Source organism: Octopus bimaculoides, chromosome 9 (genome assembly GCF_046866305.1).
Source record: "Octopus bimaculoides isolate indiv1 chromosome 9, ASM4686630v1, whole genome shotgun sequence".
NCBI classification, from domain to species: domain Eukaryota; kingdom Metazoa; phylum Mollusca; class Cephalopoda; order Octopoda; family Octopodidae; genus Octopus; species Octopus bimaculoides.
In genome coordinates, this window is record NC_142936.1 from 10346381 (window position 1) to 10367174 (window position 20794).

Sequence of the window (20794 nt, forward strand, 5' to 3'; positions counted from 1 at the left end):
TCCATGGAGGATTGCAAATGAATGATACTACTTTTTTTGTGATCTTTGCTTATAATTTGCATGTGATATAATTTGCATGTGATTATAATTTGCATGTGATTATAATTTGCATGTGATATAATTTGCATGTGATATAATTTGCATGTGATTATAATTTGCATGTGATTATAATTTGCATGTGATTATAATTTGCATGTGATTATAATTTGCATGTGATATCAAGACAAAGACACGTGAATACACACACACACACCACTCCATGTTTCATCAGATCCTGTTAAACTAAACAACCCATGCCAGCAAGGAAAAGAGACATTATTTGATGATGATGATGACGACGACAACATTGACAACACACATATGACATGCTTCTTTGAGTTTCCAGCCACCAAATCTACTCACAAAGCTTTGGTTGGCACAGGGCTCTAACAGGAGATGCAATAAAGAAGAGGAGGTGAATATCCTAGCGGTACACAAGTTACACCAACAGAATTGACCAAAGATATTAAAGAAGTTTCTTATCCAAATGAGTGAGGAAGAGCTTGGAAACATCCCTGACATGATTAAACTGCATCCAGCTGTTTGTGATTGTGAATAGGAAGAGCTCGTGTGCCACATTTGTGGAAACACCAACCACCTAAGAGCCTTCTGCCTATAGCAGAAGGAAAAAAGGACAAAACGTGTACAGATGTCCAGTCCACAATCACAACAACAACATCAGCAATAACACCAACAATACAACACTGCAACAGCAACACCAGCAGCAACAGAAACCACCAAAACAGCAACAGCATCAGAGCCTACCACCACGACCAAAAGTGAGCTCAATCAACCCTCATCTATGACTGCTCCTTATTTTATTGACCTTAAAGGGATGAAAAGCATAGTTTACCTTAATGAGATTTAAACCTAGATGAGAAATTGATATAATTAAATATCATCAAGTAGTTTGGCACTGAAGCCATTTTGCCTCTCTACTGCCTAATTATAAAAATAATTATTATTATGATTATAGTAATAGCCACTTGAATTCCTAGGTTTCTGGTATTCTTAATAATTATCAAGAAATTAACACAAAGAATGTGGAAAGAGAATAATTAATACTATCAACAAGTAGGACCCCATAGTTTAAGAAAGATGGTTTTAGGAAACAGTTACTACCAAAACACACACATACATGCACAAAGGAACTTTGACCGAAACTAAACACACAAAACATTTCAATACATGTTGAGCCAGAACCACAGATCATTCTGTAAATACTAAGATGTACAAAAAGAGTTAACCAAGGTTAGGTTGGAATGGTATTAATAAAGAAAAACATTATATAAATTACAGGAAACATGAAAATGTCTAAGTCAGTGAGTGTAATAAAAAAAAGCTTGCGGGGGTTATACATATGATAGTATTTTTCAAAGTTAACGCTTCTTGTTGTTGTTGTCGTTGGCGGTGGTGATGATGGTGGTGTATTTTTCATCAGCAAGCGCTATTAGTCCAGGAATGAAAACCTTGCCAACCATGTGTGAATATAGTTTACACTTACTCTTTTACAGCCTAATGGAATTCTCAAGTAATACAATTTTTTTTTTTTTTTACAATATCTATGGTGTAATATTTCATAAAAAAAAAAAATTATAAATTAAATTTTAAGAATGGAACACAATATAACCATCAACATGTTAAGGAAAGACAATAACAGGTAGACAATATATTAAATAGTCATTCCTTTATTAAAGAAAGGATGCAATAAAATATCTTTACTATAGAGTAATCGATATAAAAGTGACAATACAGAAATTACCTGTGTGTGTGTGTGTGTGTGTGTGTGTGTGTGTGTGTGTGTGCGAGAGAGAGAGAGAGAACGAGAAGTTGGGTACAGGTAAAGAGAGATGATCACAAGAAGGGAAACAAAAGGCAGAAAAATAAGCATCTTCAGTTTTCAACAAGTATAATAATAATAATAATAGTAATAATAATAATAATAATAATAATAATAATGATAAAACTGAATATGAAACTACATTGACATTGGAGAAGCAAAAAAAAAAGGAAATCAATTGAAGCACTTAAGAGACTAACTTGGTCTCCAGTCATGCATTATAAATAGTTGTAAGGGATTTTAGGAAGTGGTGATTGGTAAAGTGGGGGGAGGATTGGAGGTGGGGGTTGAAAGTCGAAGATTTTGTTTTTCAATATCTCAGCAATTTTATGCAAGACAGACAAGGAATTTCCTTCTCCATTCAACACCACCACCACACCACCACCACCACCACCACACCACCACCACCACCACCACCACCACCACTACACCATCATCACCACACTACCACCACCACCACCACCACTACACCATCATCACCACACTACCACCACCACCACCACCACTACACCATCATCACCACACTACCACCACCACCACCATCACCACTGCTGACAGTTTGCTTTTCCCCTCCCAGTCCCTTCTCTCTCCCACTGTTGACTCCTGCCCTTTTTTTTCATTTGTTACTGCTCTTCTTACACAGTCAAAAAGCTCTTTTGTTTTGTCACTCTGCCGCCTCTTCCTTCACTGCTCATTTAACTTTTTTGTTTCTCACTCAACCAAGTATAGAACGGTAGGGGAGGAAGAGGTTTGCTCGTAGGGGTGAGTTGCATAGCAATTTTGAAAAACTATTATTAAACTTCCACTTTTATATGAGCAATTTATCATAAAAGCTGATAACTCAGCAATTTGTCTTTCAAAAACAAAAATGACAAAGAAAAAGCTGTTAAAATCTAAAATTAATAGATATATAAATTGTTGCACACAAACGTAGTAAACAACAGTTTATTCTTTATTATTTTTTCTTTTATCATATATTATAATCCTTCAGAACCATTGACTGAGATTTATGTCAGAAATTTAAGTGCTACATATAATTTATATATATATATACACACACACACACACACACACACACACTAAACTAAACTAAAATGATATATAAACTTTTAGTTTAGTATGTATGTATATGTATGTATGTATGTGTGTGTATTATAAATAAATTACATGTATAATTATATGTATGTTCATGTATGTATGTGCACACATGCATGCACACATGCATGCACACATAACACTAAAATTTTATATATATTTGTAAAATTTTAGTTTATTTTCAGTATAAATAATTAAAGAATTTTGTGAAGAAAAGAGACGATATCAAAGAGCAATTGAAAATATTAAAATATTTGAATTGAAAAAATTGAGATCTCTATCATTAGTTACCATTATAGATTCAGACAAAATTTATTTCTTTATTTCGTTGTTTTTTTTGTTTTTTTTTTGTTTTTTTTTTTTCAAACACACATTAAATATTGACAAATTTGCTTGGGTAACAAAAAGAAAAATAACAAAAAGACATATTGGAAAATGAGGATATTGCCATTGGTGTTGTTAAAGCTATTTTATCCAACACTTAGCACTGCAGATCTAGACTGAAAAAGTCAATAACAATTTATTTAATGTTTTACCAAATATGATTGATGGTAATTGGAGGAGGTGGTGGGGGGAGTAAATCACATCTATTTCATATCATTATTGATATGTGCCTTCAATTCTAGAATTACAAAGGAAAGACAATCATAGAGAAAAAAAAACAGCATAAAAAACAAAAACAAAAAAAAACAATGTGGTTCCAGGTTTGATCCTGCTATAAGTATGCGTGTTCGAAAATGTTTACAACCCTAGTGCTGCTTTTAATTTATATTTCAATCTATTCTTACAAATGCACCGTCCAGGCAAACCAGCATATAGTTTTTTTACACTATTCGCTGATTAGTCATGGACTGGTGATTCAGTTCGCCTCCAATTCTCAGTTCAGGCATGTGATACTGATAAACCACAAAAATGACGAAACCAGTATCCATCACTCCTGAATGGTATTTGGGTGAGTTGTCTCATCTATCTATGGCTTTCAGGTGCTTTGATGGAGTCATCTACACTGTGCCAAATTGCAGCCTACCAGTGAATAAGCAAAACACATACATTGAGTATGTGTGTTCAATAATGCGTGCGTGTGTGTGTGTGTGTGTGTGTGTGCACACGCATGCATGCATGCAAACATGGATACACATTTGTGTTTATGTATTTAGGTTGGTGTTTTCACCAGTTTAAAAAGATTGTGTCCTTCTATGTTTTATCTTTTACTCGCTTCAGTCACTAGACTGCGGCCATGCTGAGACTCCACTTATGTATGATTCAGAGATTGCTACATAATTATCATATTAAGAAGGAGTTTTTTTTTGTTTTTTTTGTCTTTTCATTGGACAACTTAACTACTGTAATGTTGTAAACTAAAATAACCTTCAGCAGTTTCTTTGGCTGTTTAATTATTATAAAAATGGAATATCAAACAGCTCCGAGAGACAAAGAAGAAGTATAGAAGACAGAATTGTAAGAAATAAGTGATGCAGGCATGGTGGTGTGGTTAAGAAGCTTGCTTTGTAACCAGGTGATTTCAGGTTCGGTCCCATTGCACGGCATTTAGGGTAAGAGCTTTTTCTATAACCCTGAACCCACCAATGCCTTGTGAGTGAATTTGGTGAACAAAAACTGTGTATGTATGTGTATGTGTGTTTTGTATTTTCCTTTCACTGCTTAACAACCACTGTTGGATTGTTTACATCCTCATAACTTAGCAGTTCAGCAAAAGAGAACAACAGAATAAGCATCAAGTTTAAGACGAATAGGTACTGAGGTTGGTTTGTTTGACTAAACCCTTCAAGGTGGTGCTCCAGCATGGTTGCACACCAATGACTGAGGCAAGTGAAAGATATCGAGATTATTTAAATGCTAGAGACGAAAACTTAAAACTAGAATTGTTGAATTTAATTTCCTAGTGTTAAGATTGTATAATATCCATTGTTTCACTCATAAGACATTAATTCTATACACAACATTTTGGGATCCAGAATTCATAAATTAATAACAATGGTACCAAAACTCTGAGGGATTTCAAGAACTGATACGTAACTTCATCACCCAGCAAGCAATGTGAGACCGTAGCTGTGGCTTATGTCAGTGTCGCATAACCAGCCCACTGGGCAATAAACTATGCTTGAGAAGACTTGTTGAGTCAAGTGAAATCATTGTTGTGGCCGATGCCAGTACCGCATGACTGGTACCTGTGCTGGTGGCACATAAAAAGCATGATTTGTGTATGGTTGATGCCAGTACGGCCTGACTGGCCCTCATACTGGTGGCACATAAAAAGCACCCACTATACTCTCGGAGTGGTTGGCATTAGGAAGGGCATCTAGCTGTAGAAACCTTGCCAGATCAGATTGGGGCCTGGTGCAACCTCCTGGCTTGCCAGTCCTCATCCAAACCGTCCAACCCATGCTAGCATGGAAAGCGGATGTTAAACGATTATGATGATGATGGTTTTCAGTGGATAAGATATAAATGTCTTACTGGATAAAACGCCAGTCTCAGACATTTCCAAAATGGCTATGTACTTATTCTTGGACAGCAATCTTATTTAACGTGCTTCAGTCAGTGGACTACAGCCATGCTGGTGCACAAGCAGTACTTATTTTTCTTAAAAGTCTAATATTTATTCTACTAGATCCTTATGTCAAATGGTGGTAGTGGGGACAAACACAGACAGACATTTATGTATGTGTGTGCATGTGTGTGTGTGTGTGTGCGTGCATGCACATGTGCCTGCATACATGAGGCTTCCACGCAGTTTCCATCTCCCAAATTTATTCACCTGGAGCCTTAGCAGAAGACACTTGCCCAAGGTGCTATGCTGTGGAACCAAACCCAAAACCACATGGTTGCATACTGAGCTTTGTCACCACATAGCCATGCCTGGTTGGGGGGGGGGGGGTCTTTTTATTAAGAGAGTGAAAAAAAAAAGAAAGAAAGCAGTGACCATGACCTGCATTAACACACCCACCCAATCACTCATCACTCACTGAACAGCAAGAACAAAATGTGGAATGCATCGTAAATTTACATATCTTTCTTCCACCGATGAATTTTTATGTAGTTCTTAAACACACAATGTAACGCCTGCGGAGACTTTCCTGCCGAAGATCTATGAATGAACATACAATATTCACTTGGTCGTTATGCTTCCACAGAATTTGATTACATATTTGACTGAACAAATAATTACATTGAGCCCATAGATAACTAACGGAAAACTAATGAAATATCAAAGCGGTAACAGGGATTTATGATAAACAAACAAAAATGTGATCTAAATATTATAGTAAGTTAAAAATACACATTCCCATCAGATCACAAAAGAAAACAAAATTACGTCTTATTTCTTTTTTTTTGACTATGAGAATTTTGTGTTTGAAGGCGAAAATATTGTTACTTTTTTTTTGTTGATGTTTCTTTTTTTTTTTTTCTCACAAGTTGGGAGTGTTCCAGGTTAACGTGATTTGATTTAACACGCCATACTTCCTACCGAATAGTAACAAGCAATCCTAGCCAAGACACTTTCCCAAGTGGCTAAAAATTTCACAATAGTCTAACCATCGCAAGCATGGAAAAACAGGCTTGTTGTTGTTGTTGTTGATGATGATGAATTAAAAACACTGTAATGGAGACACCCACCAGCACTTCTAACACAACCAGCATTACCAAAGTAACTATATAGATATAAACAAATAACTTTTTTTTTTTAAATAACCAAAATTCTTGAAAAAAAAAGAATAAACAGTTTCTGATTTAGGTACACAATTTTTAGGGAAAGGTTCAGTTGATATCATTGGCCCCCTAGTACTTCACTGGTACTTTATTTTATTGACCCCAAAAGGATGAAATACAAAGTTGAACTTACACATACATACACACATTCTTCTACTTCTCCTTTTTTACATCTTACTTTACCAAGCCGATATGGATTGAGTGGGGTCATTATAGTCCCTGTCATCCAGCATACACAGTAACAGAAAACCAAACAACTTTGGTGTTACGTATTTTATAAGAACATGCTTTATCACACCATTGGCCTTAGGCAGGACTTTCTTTGTAGGGGAAGCTAAAGGATGCCCTCTACTCTGCATCATTTCTCATTTGGAATTACTGCCTCCCTAGATGGTAGTCTGCAATGTTACTTGACGAGTCCCTGTCCCATATATAATATTTTTAACAAGTTTTCTATGGTCAGATGCCCTTCTTATCACAACTACTTTACTCTGTACTAGATGCACCTTCTAATGCCACTAGGACACGAGAGACTGTCCCATTTAAAGGAAATTAAGTGACCCTCTGTGAAGGCTCAGGGTTTAGTGATACAGATGTTGCACTCATAAGCATTAGGTCATGATTTGGATTCCCAGACCAGGCAGTGTGTTGTGTTCTTGAGCAAAACACTTTCGTTTCACATTGCTCCAGTTCACTAATTTGCAAAATAAGTTATAGTAATAGATGGGAAGTTAAACCTGCAACAGACCAGTGTCCTGTGCAAGAGGGAACATTGTAACCTCAGCTGTACATATGCCATGGGGGTCAGGTTAAACTCTAGCCATGAGTCTGTCATAACAGACCTAAAAGGAACCTTCTACCTTGTTGGGCGGTTTTACATTATCACTTCTTAATGACAAAAAATAAATAATAATAATAATAATAATAGTAATATTGTATTTTGGGATGGTCATTTTCTTCTTTTTTTTTTTGCCAAATAAACACACGCACTATGTATTTTTTTCTTCACTCATTTATTATTGTTCTGATTTTATTATTTTCACTCATTTACTTATTTCATTGAGCCCAAAAGGATGAAAGGCAAAGTTGACCTCGGCAGAATTTGAACTCAGGAAGTAACGGCAGACGAAATACCGCTAAGCATTTCGCCCAGCATGCTAACGCTTCTACCAGCTCACCACCTTAACTATTTCAAATTTTTGCCACACATCAGCTTGGGGAATGTGGGGATTTGTCGATTACATCAACCAAAGTATGTAACTGGTACTTATGTAATTGACCCAAAAGGATGAAAGGCAAAGTTGACCTCAGCAGAATTTGAACTCAGAACATGGCAGCAGGCATTTCGCCCAGTGCACTAACGATTCTGCCAGTTCACTGCCTTTTTTAATAATACTAATAATAACAACAGAAACTGATAGTATTAGAAGATTAAGAACAGAAAAGAAGGTGAATACAAATATCTGATGATAAAAATGAGAGGAAATGGTAATTTTATCTATGCATCAGCTGTGATCTGCACCTGTGCACCCAACTCAACTCCTTCAACATTCCTGTAGTATGGCAGCAGTCTGTCTGCTGCCAGACCCTAAAACAAACTTTATATAACAACCAGCAACTACAGGAACATACCACACACACACACACACACACACACACACACACACACAGAGTTGCATCACTTTGTTTAGAGACGAGATTAAATAGATTATTATATGATAATTATTTCCATTTTAATAAGTTATTTATGCTTTAAACTATGTATGAATTAAAATGAGATTTCATTTTTATTCTTTTAAATGAAGTAAGTTTAAACACAAAAAATTTTAATTATTGACAGTAATAATAAAGCCACAAAAATGGACACTTAATTTAAGAACATTTCATATTATTTAACAGAGTGCAAATATGTGATTCAATAAAAAAAATACTAATGAAATTTTTTTCCATATAAAGTGTATGCATTTCTTGATAGAATTAAATATTTTATTTAATGGAAAATATATATATATACATATGTATATATACATATATATACATACACACACTGAAGGACGACGGGAATATCATAAGAGGGACCAGCCTCCTCTGTCAGTTCATAGCATCCATCTTTCCGGTGTCTGTTCCTAAAGAGGAGATAAGCACTCTGAAATGCATGCATCCAACCGTCCGGTTAGGGGGCGCTGTGAGCTGACTTGATATGTTTACACCGTTCTCTTTACAGCAAAGAGATTTTCTCCATGACAATATACAGTGAATAGCTTTCTTGTGGGTCTGAATATGCCTCAACCATATTTGAACTGGTAACAAGTTTATTTATATACATATATCATCATCATCTTTTAACGTCTGCTTTCCATGCTGGCATGAGTTGGACAGTTTGACTGAGGACTGGCAAACCAGGAGGCTGCACTAAGCTCCAATCTGTTCTGGCAATGTTTCTACAGTTGGATGGTCTTCCTAATGCCAACCCCTCTGAGAGTGTAGTGGGTGATTTTTGCATGCCACTGGCATGGGGGCCAGTCCAGCCGCGCTGGCATCAACCACACTCGAACGGTGCTTTTTACTTGCCACTGGCACAGGAGCCAGTCAGGCAGCACTGGCATCAACCATGTTCGAATGGTGCTTTTTACATGCCACTAGCACACACACACACACACACACACACACACATATATATATATATATATATATATATTATTATGATTGACCGTTGACTGAACACTATTCAATTTTTTTTCTCCGTGTTTTTCTCCTTGTCTCCGTATTCTTTCTGTTGAAGAGCGTAGCTCGAAACGTCAAAGACTTTCCGTATTCCCGAGCGTCATACTAATATATACTTTTGTTATTTACACCACCTGTCCTCGTCTGTTGTTATTATTTGTATATTCTCCCATATATATATGTATATATATATAACCAGTGTTGGTGTGTTTATGTCCCCATAACTAAGCAATTCAGCAAAAGTGGCCTGATAGAATAAGTACTAAGTACTGGAGTCAATTCATTTGACTAAAATTCTTCAAGGCAGTGCCCCAGCATGGCCTCAGTCCAACGACTAAAACAAATAAATGATAACAGCTGTCTTAGAGTGCTGGATGTTCATATCCTTATAGAATATTTTAAAAGTAATTTACAGACAAGTGGCATAAGTTAAGTAGGATGGATCAACTGGAAACAGAAGCTGCATCACAAACTCAGCTCAAATGGAAACTGAAGCTGCATCACAAACTCAGCTCATTTTTGCCAGCTGAGTGGCCTGGAGCAACGTGAAATAAAGTGTCTTGCTCAAGGACACAACGCATCACCGGGAATCGAACTCACGACCTTGTGATTGTGAGCCGAATACCCTAACCACCAAGCCACACAGCTTCATATAACATAAGAAATGTAGCAATAAATCTTCACGTGTGGTGATGATTATAAAATGATATTGTAAATGAATTTTGCACAGTGGATACAAAATGTCACAGCTCTTTCTGGTTTGAATAAATGAAGGATATTATAAATATAAAAAAATAGCAAAGAAAATCATACACAAGTGAGTATACATATATATATATATATATACACGCACACGTACGTGCATGCACACACACACACACACACACTGATACCCATGTCAAATTCTTTAATTTAGTAACCATATCAAAAATGTTTACATTTCTCATGAAAAAATAAACGTATCAGAAATAAAACAAAATTAAATTAGAATAAAAAAAACTAAAAAACTGATCTAAATAAAAGATACAAACAATACCCTTTTTTCTCAATAAAAAGATTTACATTTTCTCTCTTTTTTTTTCTAGTAGTGTAAATGTGTATTTTGTTTTGTTATGAGGCGGTTTTGTTTTTTTTTTACATTTATAGTAGTGTAGCTGAGAAGAATTTAAACAATAATATAAATTGAACTGATTTACTTACTTCAGTCACATTCATAACTTTAATAGCAGCGAGTTGCCCAGTTTTAGTATGGCGACCCTACAAAAAAAAAAAGCAAAAACAACAATGAGTACACATGAGCATCATTTGGCAAATATGTGATTCAAATCAATATCATATTAAAAACACAAAACATGACAAAAATGTAGAGACAAAGATATTTAGATAAGAACAAAGAGTCGGGAGAACTCTTTCCACTTTTTATAATCATACATTGGAGAATAATTCAATTAAATGAGAGGAAACAAAAAAATAATTCAAAATGATAATTGTGTGTAGTAACTACAAGACAATATAACTTTATTGCTACTGTTTTGTACTAGGTTACCTAGTAACACGCTACAGTGAGGATAAGGTGGAATGGTTAAGTATGTGACATTTTATGACAATGAAAAATGGGCTATACAATCAGAAGAATTGAAATAATTGGTAAAGCACAAATGAATTGCGCATGATCAGTTGAATGTACAATATAGCCTTGAGAGAAAGGTTCAGCATAGAATTTAAAAAAAAAAAGAAAACTGGACACTTAAAATGTGTTTGCTAGTACAACTGCACTAAGTATGCTGTCATGTATAAACTGGTGTGAGTACATGCTGAATGGGTGGTGGCACAATGGCCCAGTGGTTAGGGCAGCGGACTCGCGGTCATAGGATCGCAATTTCAATTCCCAGACCGGGCGTTGTGAGTGTTTATTGAGCGAAAACACCTAAAGCTCCACGAGGCTCCGGCAGGGGATGGTGGCGAACCCCGCTGTACTCTTTCACCACAACTTTCTCTCACTCTTACTTCCTGTTTCTGTTGTGCCTGTAATTCAAAGAGTCAGCCTTGTCACACTCTGTGTCACGCTGAATATCCCCGAGAACTACGTTAAGGGTACATGTGTCTGTGGAGTGCTCAGCCACTTGCACGTTAATTTCACGAGCAGGCTGTTCCGTTGATCAGATCAACTGGAACCCTCGATGTCGTAAGCGACAGAGTGCCAACAACAACAACAACAACAACATGCTGAATGAAGAAAAGACACAAGCAGGAAAGTATGTACAAGAAATGTCTAACTTCATAAAATGTTTATCCAAGTTTATTTGCCTCAAGTTATGTCATACTGATGATTCCAGAAAAGGATGAAATAGCACTATACGTGGCTACCAACATCTAGAAACTTTGAGGTCTTTAGAATGTGTAAAAAAAATTTTAAATGTGTAAATTCTGTATACTCTCTTTACTCTTTGACGTAAATGTCAGACTTTGAAATCCACTACAACTTAGCTAAATCTAGAAGGGATTGTCTCCCTAATCATAGCTGGCCACAAGGGGCACACCACATTTGTTATACAGGATCAGTATAGAGCAAGAAATAACTGGAATGAAGTGGCTTGATCAGAGCAAAGAAGGTTCAACATCTTTCCGATTAAAGAAAGCAAAATACTCAAAACTTCATAAGAAAATAAACAGTGAAAAGATGCTGAACTATAGATCAGTTTAACCAGATTCAACATAATTAAACTGATGGTGATATTAATATGTACATGCGTCACTATGCTATAGGGTTGGCCAAAAGTCACCCAACAGTAAATCAAAATTCCAGAAATACTTAATATTCAATTTTATTTATTCATTCTAATTATGAATGTTTAATAATTGAATGATGTGAGTTAAAATCACCTTTCTTTTTCTTTTTTTTTTCAACATTTGTCTATTTATTAGCAAAGTCTCATATAAAATGATATTTCCTTCTAATCTTGGAATTATTCTATCAGCCTCTTTTGCTGAACTGCTAAGTTACAGGGATGCAAACACACCAACATCGGTTGTCAAGCGATGGTGGGGAGGACACATACACATACACACACACACATATATATATATATATATATATATATATATGCGATGGGCTTCTTTCAGTTTCCATCTACCAAATCCACTCACAAGACTTTGGTCAGCCTGAAGCTATAGTAGAAGACACTTGCCCAAAGGTGCCACACAGTGGGACTGAACCCAGAACCATGTGGTTGGGAAGCAAGCTTCTTACCACACAGCCAGCAACTGAAACAGGCTCTCTCAAAGAATGCTATTGGAAACCTATGCAAGTGAACATTGAAAAACGAAATAGGAATTCTGAATGAAGTATCGATAACACTAGTTATTAAACATGAAACGGAAATGGGGTGGGGTTCATCAGGATAAAATAGTAATGAAAGGGCTTTACAGATTTAAAATAGTTGAGAACCATTACTCCATGTAAAACAGTGAAATGCAATCTCTCAAACTTTTTTCCAATATCTACCCAGCCTTCTCTCACACACACACACACACACACACACACACACACATGCTCAAAGTTTTAATCATTTAGAGCACCAAATGAATTGAGGTGGGGTGCCAAATTACGTTAACTCCATGCAGTGTCTTCATTCAACACATTCAACATGACAAATAACTTCCTGCGAGATAACAAGACTCTAATAGTCAGACAGCATTCTATCTGAAGCAAAGTGATGTGTTTGAAAGAAAAAAAAAAAAAAACACAGAATTGAAGAGACAGCAATGATTGAATGAAAACAATGACAGCGACCATCTGATGACAGAAGAACTGCAAGTGACGGTTCTTAACATCACATTGACAGCTGATAACAATGTAGCTCAGTGGTAAGATTTCAGGCTCCAGTAAGATAGAAGCTTTAAATATTTTATTAGTCATTGACATTCTCTCTCTCTCTCTCTCTCTCTCTCTCTCTCTCTCTCTTGTTAACCCTCTGTTAAGCTTGAGAGCTGATAACACAGTACAATGTATTTACTACAATATTAATCTATCCTCAGGAGGCGCAATGGCCCAGTGGTTAGGGCAGCGGACTCGCGGTCATAGGATCGCAGTTTCGATTCTCAGACCGGGCATTGTCCTCTCAATGATTAACCGGAGATGATTTTTTAAAATGAGAATATCTGAAATAAACTTGACTGCTCTCACAAATGAGAATACTAAAAATGAACCTGACCACTCAAAAATTAAGTAAAAAAAAAAACAGAAAAATAATCCAGAATCCTTGTTTGGTACCGGATCGATCCCAAAATCTAATCAATTCATGCCAGTCACGAGGCCAAACATCCCTGAAAGTTTCATCCGAATCCATCCAGCAGTTCTTGAGATATCTTGTCCACAGACAAACAAACAAACAAACATGACTGAAAACAATATCTCTGCCTTTGCTAAGGCAGAGGTAATAAGTAAGTTTGACACAAAATGTATATAATAATTAGAATAAAATACCTATAATCTAAATATCAAATAGTATCAAACTGCCCTCAGTGTGTGTTTGTCTTGTAAATATATCCAAGTCAGTAAGTCTGTGAGCAAAGTGATTATTAAAATCTGAAAGACCAACACAAAAATATAAAAGGTCTATAATAACTGTAGTTAACCTATCAAAAATGGCTTCACCAGACAGTTCTCAAGGAGACATCAGTGCATAGCTTCACTGTGTACATCTATGCAGCAAGAATGATTTCAATTGTATCTGACATGTAAATAGCTTCCAGTGTGTGTACGAAGTTAAATATATATATATATATATATATATATATATATAGGAGTATATACATACACACATATATATATATATATATATATATATATATATGTAAGGAAATTTGCTACAATCTTATGTTTGAAATGCTTAACTCTTTTGATAAGCAACTCACCAGAGACCATTTCTGGTTCTGCAAGGCAAAACTGCCAATGTTTAAAGTCTTCTTATCTGAATTAAAAGTTTCTTCCATATAATCTCATATCAGTACTTTGTTTCAAACATGGCATAATTATTTCAAAAATGTTATCCTATTCAATCACTGGAAATTCTAGTTATTTTCAAAATGAATTGAAACGCACAAACAATGTACTGCTGTTAGTTATCATCAAAGAGTTAAAGCTAAAATAAAGAATTATTCTAAAATGCTCAATGTGAAGTTACACTCAAAGTCTCATCTATAAATTCAACCAAAGAACAGTGAAAATACTCTCTCTCTCTCTCTCACACACACACACACATAATCTTTCTTTTCTTTTTTACTTGCTGGATCTTGAAGATAGCTTATCACTGACTTCATACTCTTATGGGATACAGTTTGAGATATCTGCATGCGCAGCAACTCTATTTCAAACATGAGGGCACTACTGCAATTGTGGGCCTCACATAGACTCTGTAGAGTATCCAATAATTGTTGAGGGCTGAAGAGAATGACCAGTCACTGGAATATGATGCTAGTGATGTTAAGGAATATGCTTTCATCAGGAGAGATCCTCTGTGATAGTGGGTGAGACCCAACAAGAAGTGATTGTCAGGGATTCTAGTCGCATGCTCTAAGCCTAAAACTTCCACTGTAATACTTGATTGGAAGAGAGATGGATACAGAGAACAAGTATCACTGCAAATGGAAGATTATCCACAAATTCACAGAAACAGAAGAAGGATAGGACACAGCATTATATGTGAACTATTAGTGACTGAACAAAAACACTGTGTTCATAAGTAATTTGACATCAAACATCATAAAATACACTAATGCTTTATAGTAACTTTAACTCTTCCCTGTCCATATTTCTGATGAAATACACTGCTTGCCTATGTGTCTCAATATTAGTTTTGTTTAACCCCTTGCCTGCCATGAGCCCCATTTGGGGATCTGCTAAAAACAGTCTCACTGTCAGTTGTTCATTGTATTTGAAGTGAATTGCTTATCTACATTGCATCTGCAGAGGTGTGTTTAACAATATTTAGTTGTTAAAGTTTGTCATTATTAGCTCTGGCTAATTCTAGAGGACATTTTGTTTCATAAATCGCAATTTATGAACAACAAAAGTATTGACTGCTTTGAAAACTTTTTTTTTCTTTTTCTTTTTTGCATTTCCTATCTATATCATTCATTGAGATTTCATACACATTCGCATTTGATACTATAGTTTGAAAAAAAAACTAAACTGCTTATTATTGCAATTGACTAGAAAAGGGTAGATATGCTTTTTTTTTCAGCGATCCCCATTTGGGACTTTTCGAAAAATTTATTATAATTTCCAAAATAATTCACATATGAAGAAAATTTAAATACTATATATTCTTTTCTACTCGAGGCACAAGGCCAGAAATTTTGGGGAAGGGGGCCAGTCGATTAGATCGGCCCCAGTATGTAACTGATACTTAATTTATCAACCCCGAAAGGATGAAAGGCAAAGTCAACCTCAGCAGAATTTGAACTCAGAACGCAAAGACAGACAAAATACCGCTAAGCATTTCACCTGGCATGCTACTGTTTCTGCCAACCCGCTGCCTTTTAAACTCTATATATTATTTTAACTCCTAACACACCTGGCCAGAGCCAAAAAAATATGAATAAAAAAATTTGGGGGTTAATGGGTTAACTTTAGCATTTAGTTGTTTTGTTTTTGTTTTCTGTTGTTGTTTTTTCATATACCTACTAGAATTGGGATAGATAGGATAGAGTTTCCATCCAAGCATGGTATTGTGAGAGCAATGCTCTGGTATATAAAGTGAATTTGTACTTTAGATATTGTTACTAAGGTTACGTTTCATTCAGAAAGAAACTACACAAAATTGAAATGGAGATAAAAATTTCCTAATCATTTCATAATTTTATGACAGAAATTATTTTAAAAGAAAAATAAAATAAACTGTTTAAATTTATTTTATAAATATTTTTCCTTACATGTTTGTGCTGTGTGTGCATGTATGTATGTGCATGTGTGTGCAGTAAGTGTGTATGTATGACTACGTGAGTGCACTATATATATCTTAATGTGCATACAGTGTGTGAAAACCAGCATATAGGTGCATGTATGTGCATATACATGTCTATGCATGTCTATGTATATACATATGATTGTGTGTGTGTATGCACACAAGTATATGTGTGTGACTATGTGAGTTCATTATATACTTGTGTGTGCATACAAAGTGTCAGAACGTGCATGTATGTGCATATGCATGTCTGAGTATACACAAGGTTGTGTGTGTGTGTGTGTGTGTGCACATGCAGTGAGTGTGCGTGTGCACATGCAGTGATTGTTTGTTTGTGTGTGTGTGTGTGCGTGTGTGTGTGTGTGTTTATGACTAGGTGAGTGCACTATATATCTGTGTGTGCATGCAGTGTCAGAACCGGCATATAAGTGCATGTGTGTACATATGCATCTATACATCTCTATGCATGTCTATGAGTATACATAAGGTTGTGTGTGTGTGTGTGTGTGTGTGTGTGTGTGTGTGTATGAGTGCGGCGTGTTGTAAAAACATGAATATTCGTTAAAAAGAAAAGAAAAGCAATACCGCCAAACCTAGACGTAAAATGAGCATAGATATGTATATCCGAATATTTATAATTATCACTCAGAAGGGGACATCTCTATGTTGAATGTATTAATTTCATTTTGGTAGTTATACTATTGTACAGAGAAAAACATCTGAGTGATTGCCAGCTTCCCCATCTAAAATTTCAAAAGTGCTTTTTAACACATAAAAACACTGTTCTCTTCCTTTTTAACTCAATTCTCAACAATCTATTGGTATTAATAATGCAGTAGAAATTACAGCAGAAAGCTTTCACACAGGCTCACCCAAGTTTTCGTTACAATGTTGGAATTGTAAGAGAAGAAACTGTAAAATTGTAAATAAGAGCAGAGCTGGTGAGGGAAAGAAGTGGTGGGAGGTAAGAGAAGACATAGTGAAAGAAGGGGGAAGGAGGAGGAGGTCTGAGATATGAAAGAGATAGGTGAAAAATGATAAGAGTGATGGGTAAAAGAGACTGAAAAAGAGTTGGGGCAGGGTTGAATGTCGGAGAGCGATTAAAAGCAGGGAAGAGAGTGAAAGTGCGGCAGGGCTGGGGAGAAAAGAGTAGGAGTAGGAGTAAAAGAAGAGACCATGAGAGAGGGGGTTAAGAAGCAAACAAGCCAAGCAGTGAAGAGAGTGATGGCTCTATCTTAAATTTTAAAAGCAAACAAATGTTTTGAGAAATGAGTTTCAGAGAAATAATCTCATTAAATTTCGAGAAAAGAACTTTTCATAATTCATAGAATATATTGCTTGACAACATAATTTTGAAATTGCCCCTAACCCTGTGGTTTGTTTGTTAGTTTGGTAAGCTTCAATTCCGTGTTTGGCAAAAATGAATTTACATTTTCTATAAAGTGTTTTTGAAACAAAGTTTATGCATTTAATGAGTCTCTGTACAGTCGCTCAACCTGCTAGAAATAGCAACTGAATCTCCTTCAAATTACATCTTACTTTTTTTGTTTTTATTTTTACTCTTTTACTTGTTTCAGTCATTTGACTGCGGCCATGCTGGAGCACCACCTTTAGTCGAGCAAATCGACCCCAGGACTTATTCTTTGTAAGCCTAGTACTTATTCTATCGGTCTCTTTTGCCGAACCGCTAAGTTACGGGGACGTAAACACACCAGCATCGGTTGTCAAGCAATGCTGGGGGGACAAACACAGACACACAAACATAAACACAGACACACAAACATACTCACACACACACATATATATACACATATACGACGGGCTTCTTTCAGTTTCCTTCTACCAAATCCACTCACAAGGCTTTGGGTCGGCCTGAGGTTATAGTAGAAGACACTTGCCCAAGGTACCACGCATTGCGACTGAACCAAGAACCATGTGGTTGGTAAGCAAGCTACTTACCACACAGCCACTCTTACGCCTATTTAACTATTTTTTAACTGGGGTAAAACACAGAAATGGTGGGCTGACATTTTGACAATTTTATAACAAGTGTATTTCATATTCAAATATTATATTTGATGGCAATTTTTCTCTTTAAAAAATGTCTCCAAAAATTCACTCCAGATTGTATATATGCAATGTTGGGCATTCCATTAGCTTTAATGCAATAATAACTTTGTTTTCTAAACATGTACTGCTTAATTTAGGGAGCATCTAATATAGCCATGCATCTTTTATGCCTTCAAATTCTTCAAAATGATGTCCCAGCATGATCACAATCTAATGACTGAAACAAGTAAAAGTTATTTTAGTTTTTTTTTTTGGGGGGGGGGGGGGTCTACAACATTAAGTCAGACTAGGAAAAGTAGCAGAAAAAAGTTATTCTCAAACTAAAAACTTGGCCATAGATCTTACTCCATTAGTGGCACCCATGAAGCAGATAGGGAGTGGAGGGGTTAAATCAGACAAAGAATCCTTTTTTTTTCATATACAAAAAGGTCTTTTTCTCTCTCTATCCCTCTCTCCTGGGAATTCAATTATCAAGGCCAATTTAAGCAACAAAACTTCAAATTTTCGACACTCCAAAGATGCAATAATCACCTACAAGAACTAATACAATGTAGACACTACATAATTGCATAGAGTTCCAGAAATAACAGCCAAATTTCCCTCCAAACCACATCTTACTGTCTTCAAAGAAAAACAAAAAGACACTGAATTAAGAACTCTAGATAGATTATATGAAACGGAAATTACATAGGATGGTCATGTTTGGAACATACTGATCAAAATTTACTTGTGCCTAAATAACATCTACAACTAAGATACTATTTTAGCCAAGCCAACCTTTTCAGTAGCTAAATTCTGCTATATCTTGTGGTATTTATATCAGTTAACCAAACAGCATCTCTTCTTTTGATTTAAAGATTTGACTAGAGGCAGTTTTCACAATATCAATTGCTTTAAATTGACGCTATCAAGTCTAGATTTGCCAGGAAGACATATAAGAAGAGCAAACACAATAAATGTTATTTTTAAATCATGTCTTCAATGGGTTAAGATATAGTGGCCATCGCTGGTATTTATTGATGCTGTTAATTCCGTACTTAACAACTATGGCTTTAGACGCAAACATGGCTGTCAGGTAAAGAAATTCACTTAGTAACTAGATGGTTCTAGGTTCAGTCCCTTTCGGTGGTACTTTGGGAAAGTGTCTTCTACTGCAGCTCCAGATCACCCAGTGTCTTATGAGTGAAACTGGTAGACAGAAACTATGTGGAAACCCAGTATGTGTGTTTGTGTGTGTCCCACCTACTAATTGACAAGTGTTGTTGATTTGTTTACTTCATCCTCATAATTTAGCAATTTAGCAAAAGAATCTAATAGAATAAGCACTGATTTTAAAAATAAGTATTGGGTCAGTTTGTTTGACTAGAACTATTCAAGATGGCACCCCAGCATGGCCACAGTCAAATGACTAAAATAAGTAAAAATTTAAAGGCTGCAAAAAAAGTAAGCAGAAAATTAAGGCGGTGAACTAGCAGAAATGTTAGCACGCCAGGTGAAATACTTAGCGGTATTTCGTCTGCCACTACGTTCTGAGTTCAAATTCCACCGAGGTCGACTTTGCCTTTCACCCTTTCAGGGTCGATAAATAAAGTAACAGTTACGCACTGGGGTCAATGTAATCGACTTAATCCCTTGTTTGTCCCCTCCATGTTTAGCCCCTTGTGGGCAGTAAAGAATAAGAAAATTAATACTTCAATCTATTGTAAGAGAGTCACGTTTAAGTGATGTATTATTTACACCTATACTAAAGTCATTTTTTGGGAGGGTTGCCTTTAACTCTTTAGCATTTAAACAGGCCAAATCCAGCCAAAATATTCTACCTGTTTTATGTTCAAACCAACCAGATCGGTTCTCTCACACCAAGCTTGCAATGTCATTCTAAGCATATACAAGCACGTTATCAAAATCTCAAAGGCATGGCATAATGACCAATTAATTCAAAACAATGCTAATAGATAAGAATTATAATACAATTTAATGTGAATTAATGTGAAGGTGCATGGCTCAGTGGTTAAAGCATCGAGCTTACAATCGTGAGGTAGTGAGTTCAATTCCCGGACCAGGATGTGTGTTGTGTTCTTGAGCAAGACACTTTATTTCACATTGCTCCAGTTCACTCAGCTGTAGAATGCATTGCAACGTCCCTGGTGCCAAGTTGTATCGGCATTTGCCTTTCCCTTGGATAACATCGGTGGTGTGGAAAGGAGTGGCTGGTACGCATGGGCGACTGCTTGTCTTCCATAAAACAACTTGCCTGGACTTGTGCCTTGGAGGGGAACTTTCTAGGTTCAATCCCATTATTTAGGTGCATAACTGAAGGGGGTCT

General features: G+C 36.0%; 1 protein-coding gene across 39 annotated transcripts in view; it reads right to left on the bottom strand.

The window, feature by feature from the left end:
* LOC106871661 (serine/threonine-protein kinase mig-15-like) overlaps positions 1–20794 on the bottom strand; it is a 764441-nt gene that overhangs the window by 647120 nt on the left and 96527 nt on the right. For all 39 annotated transcript variants that reach the window (XM_089357111.1, XM_089357081.1, XM_089357079.1 and 36 more), the window contains exon 3: positions 10631–10687. In XM_089357111.1, coding sequence (XP_089213237.1) covers positions 10631–10687 — 57 coding nt within the window. The remainder of the gene's footprint in view (positions 1–10630; positions 10688–20794) is intronic.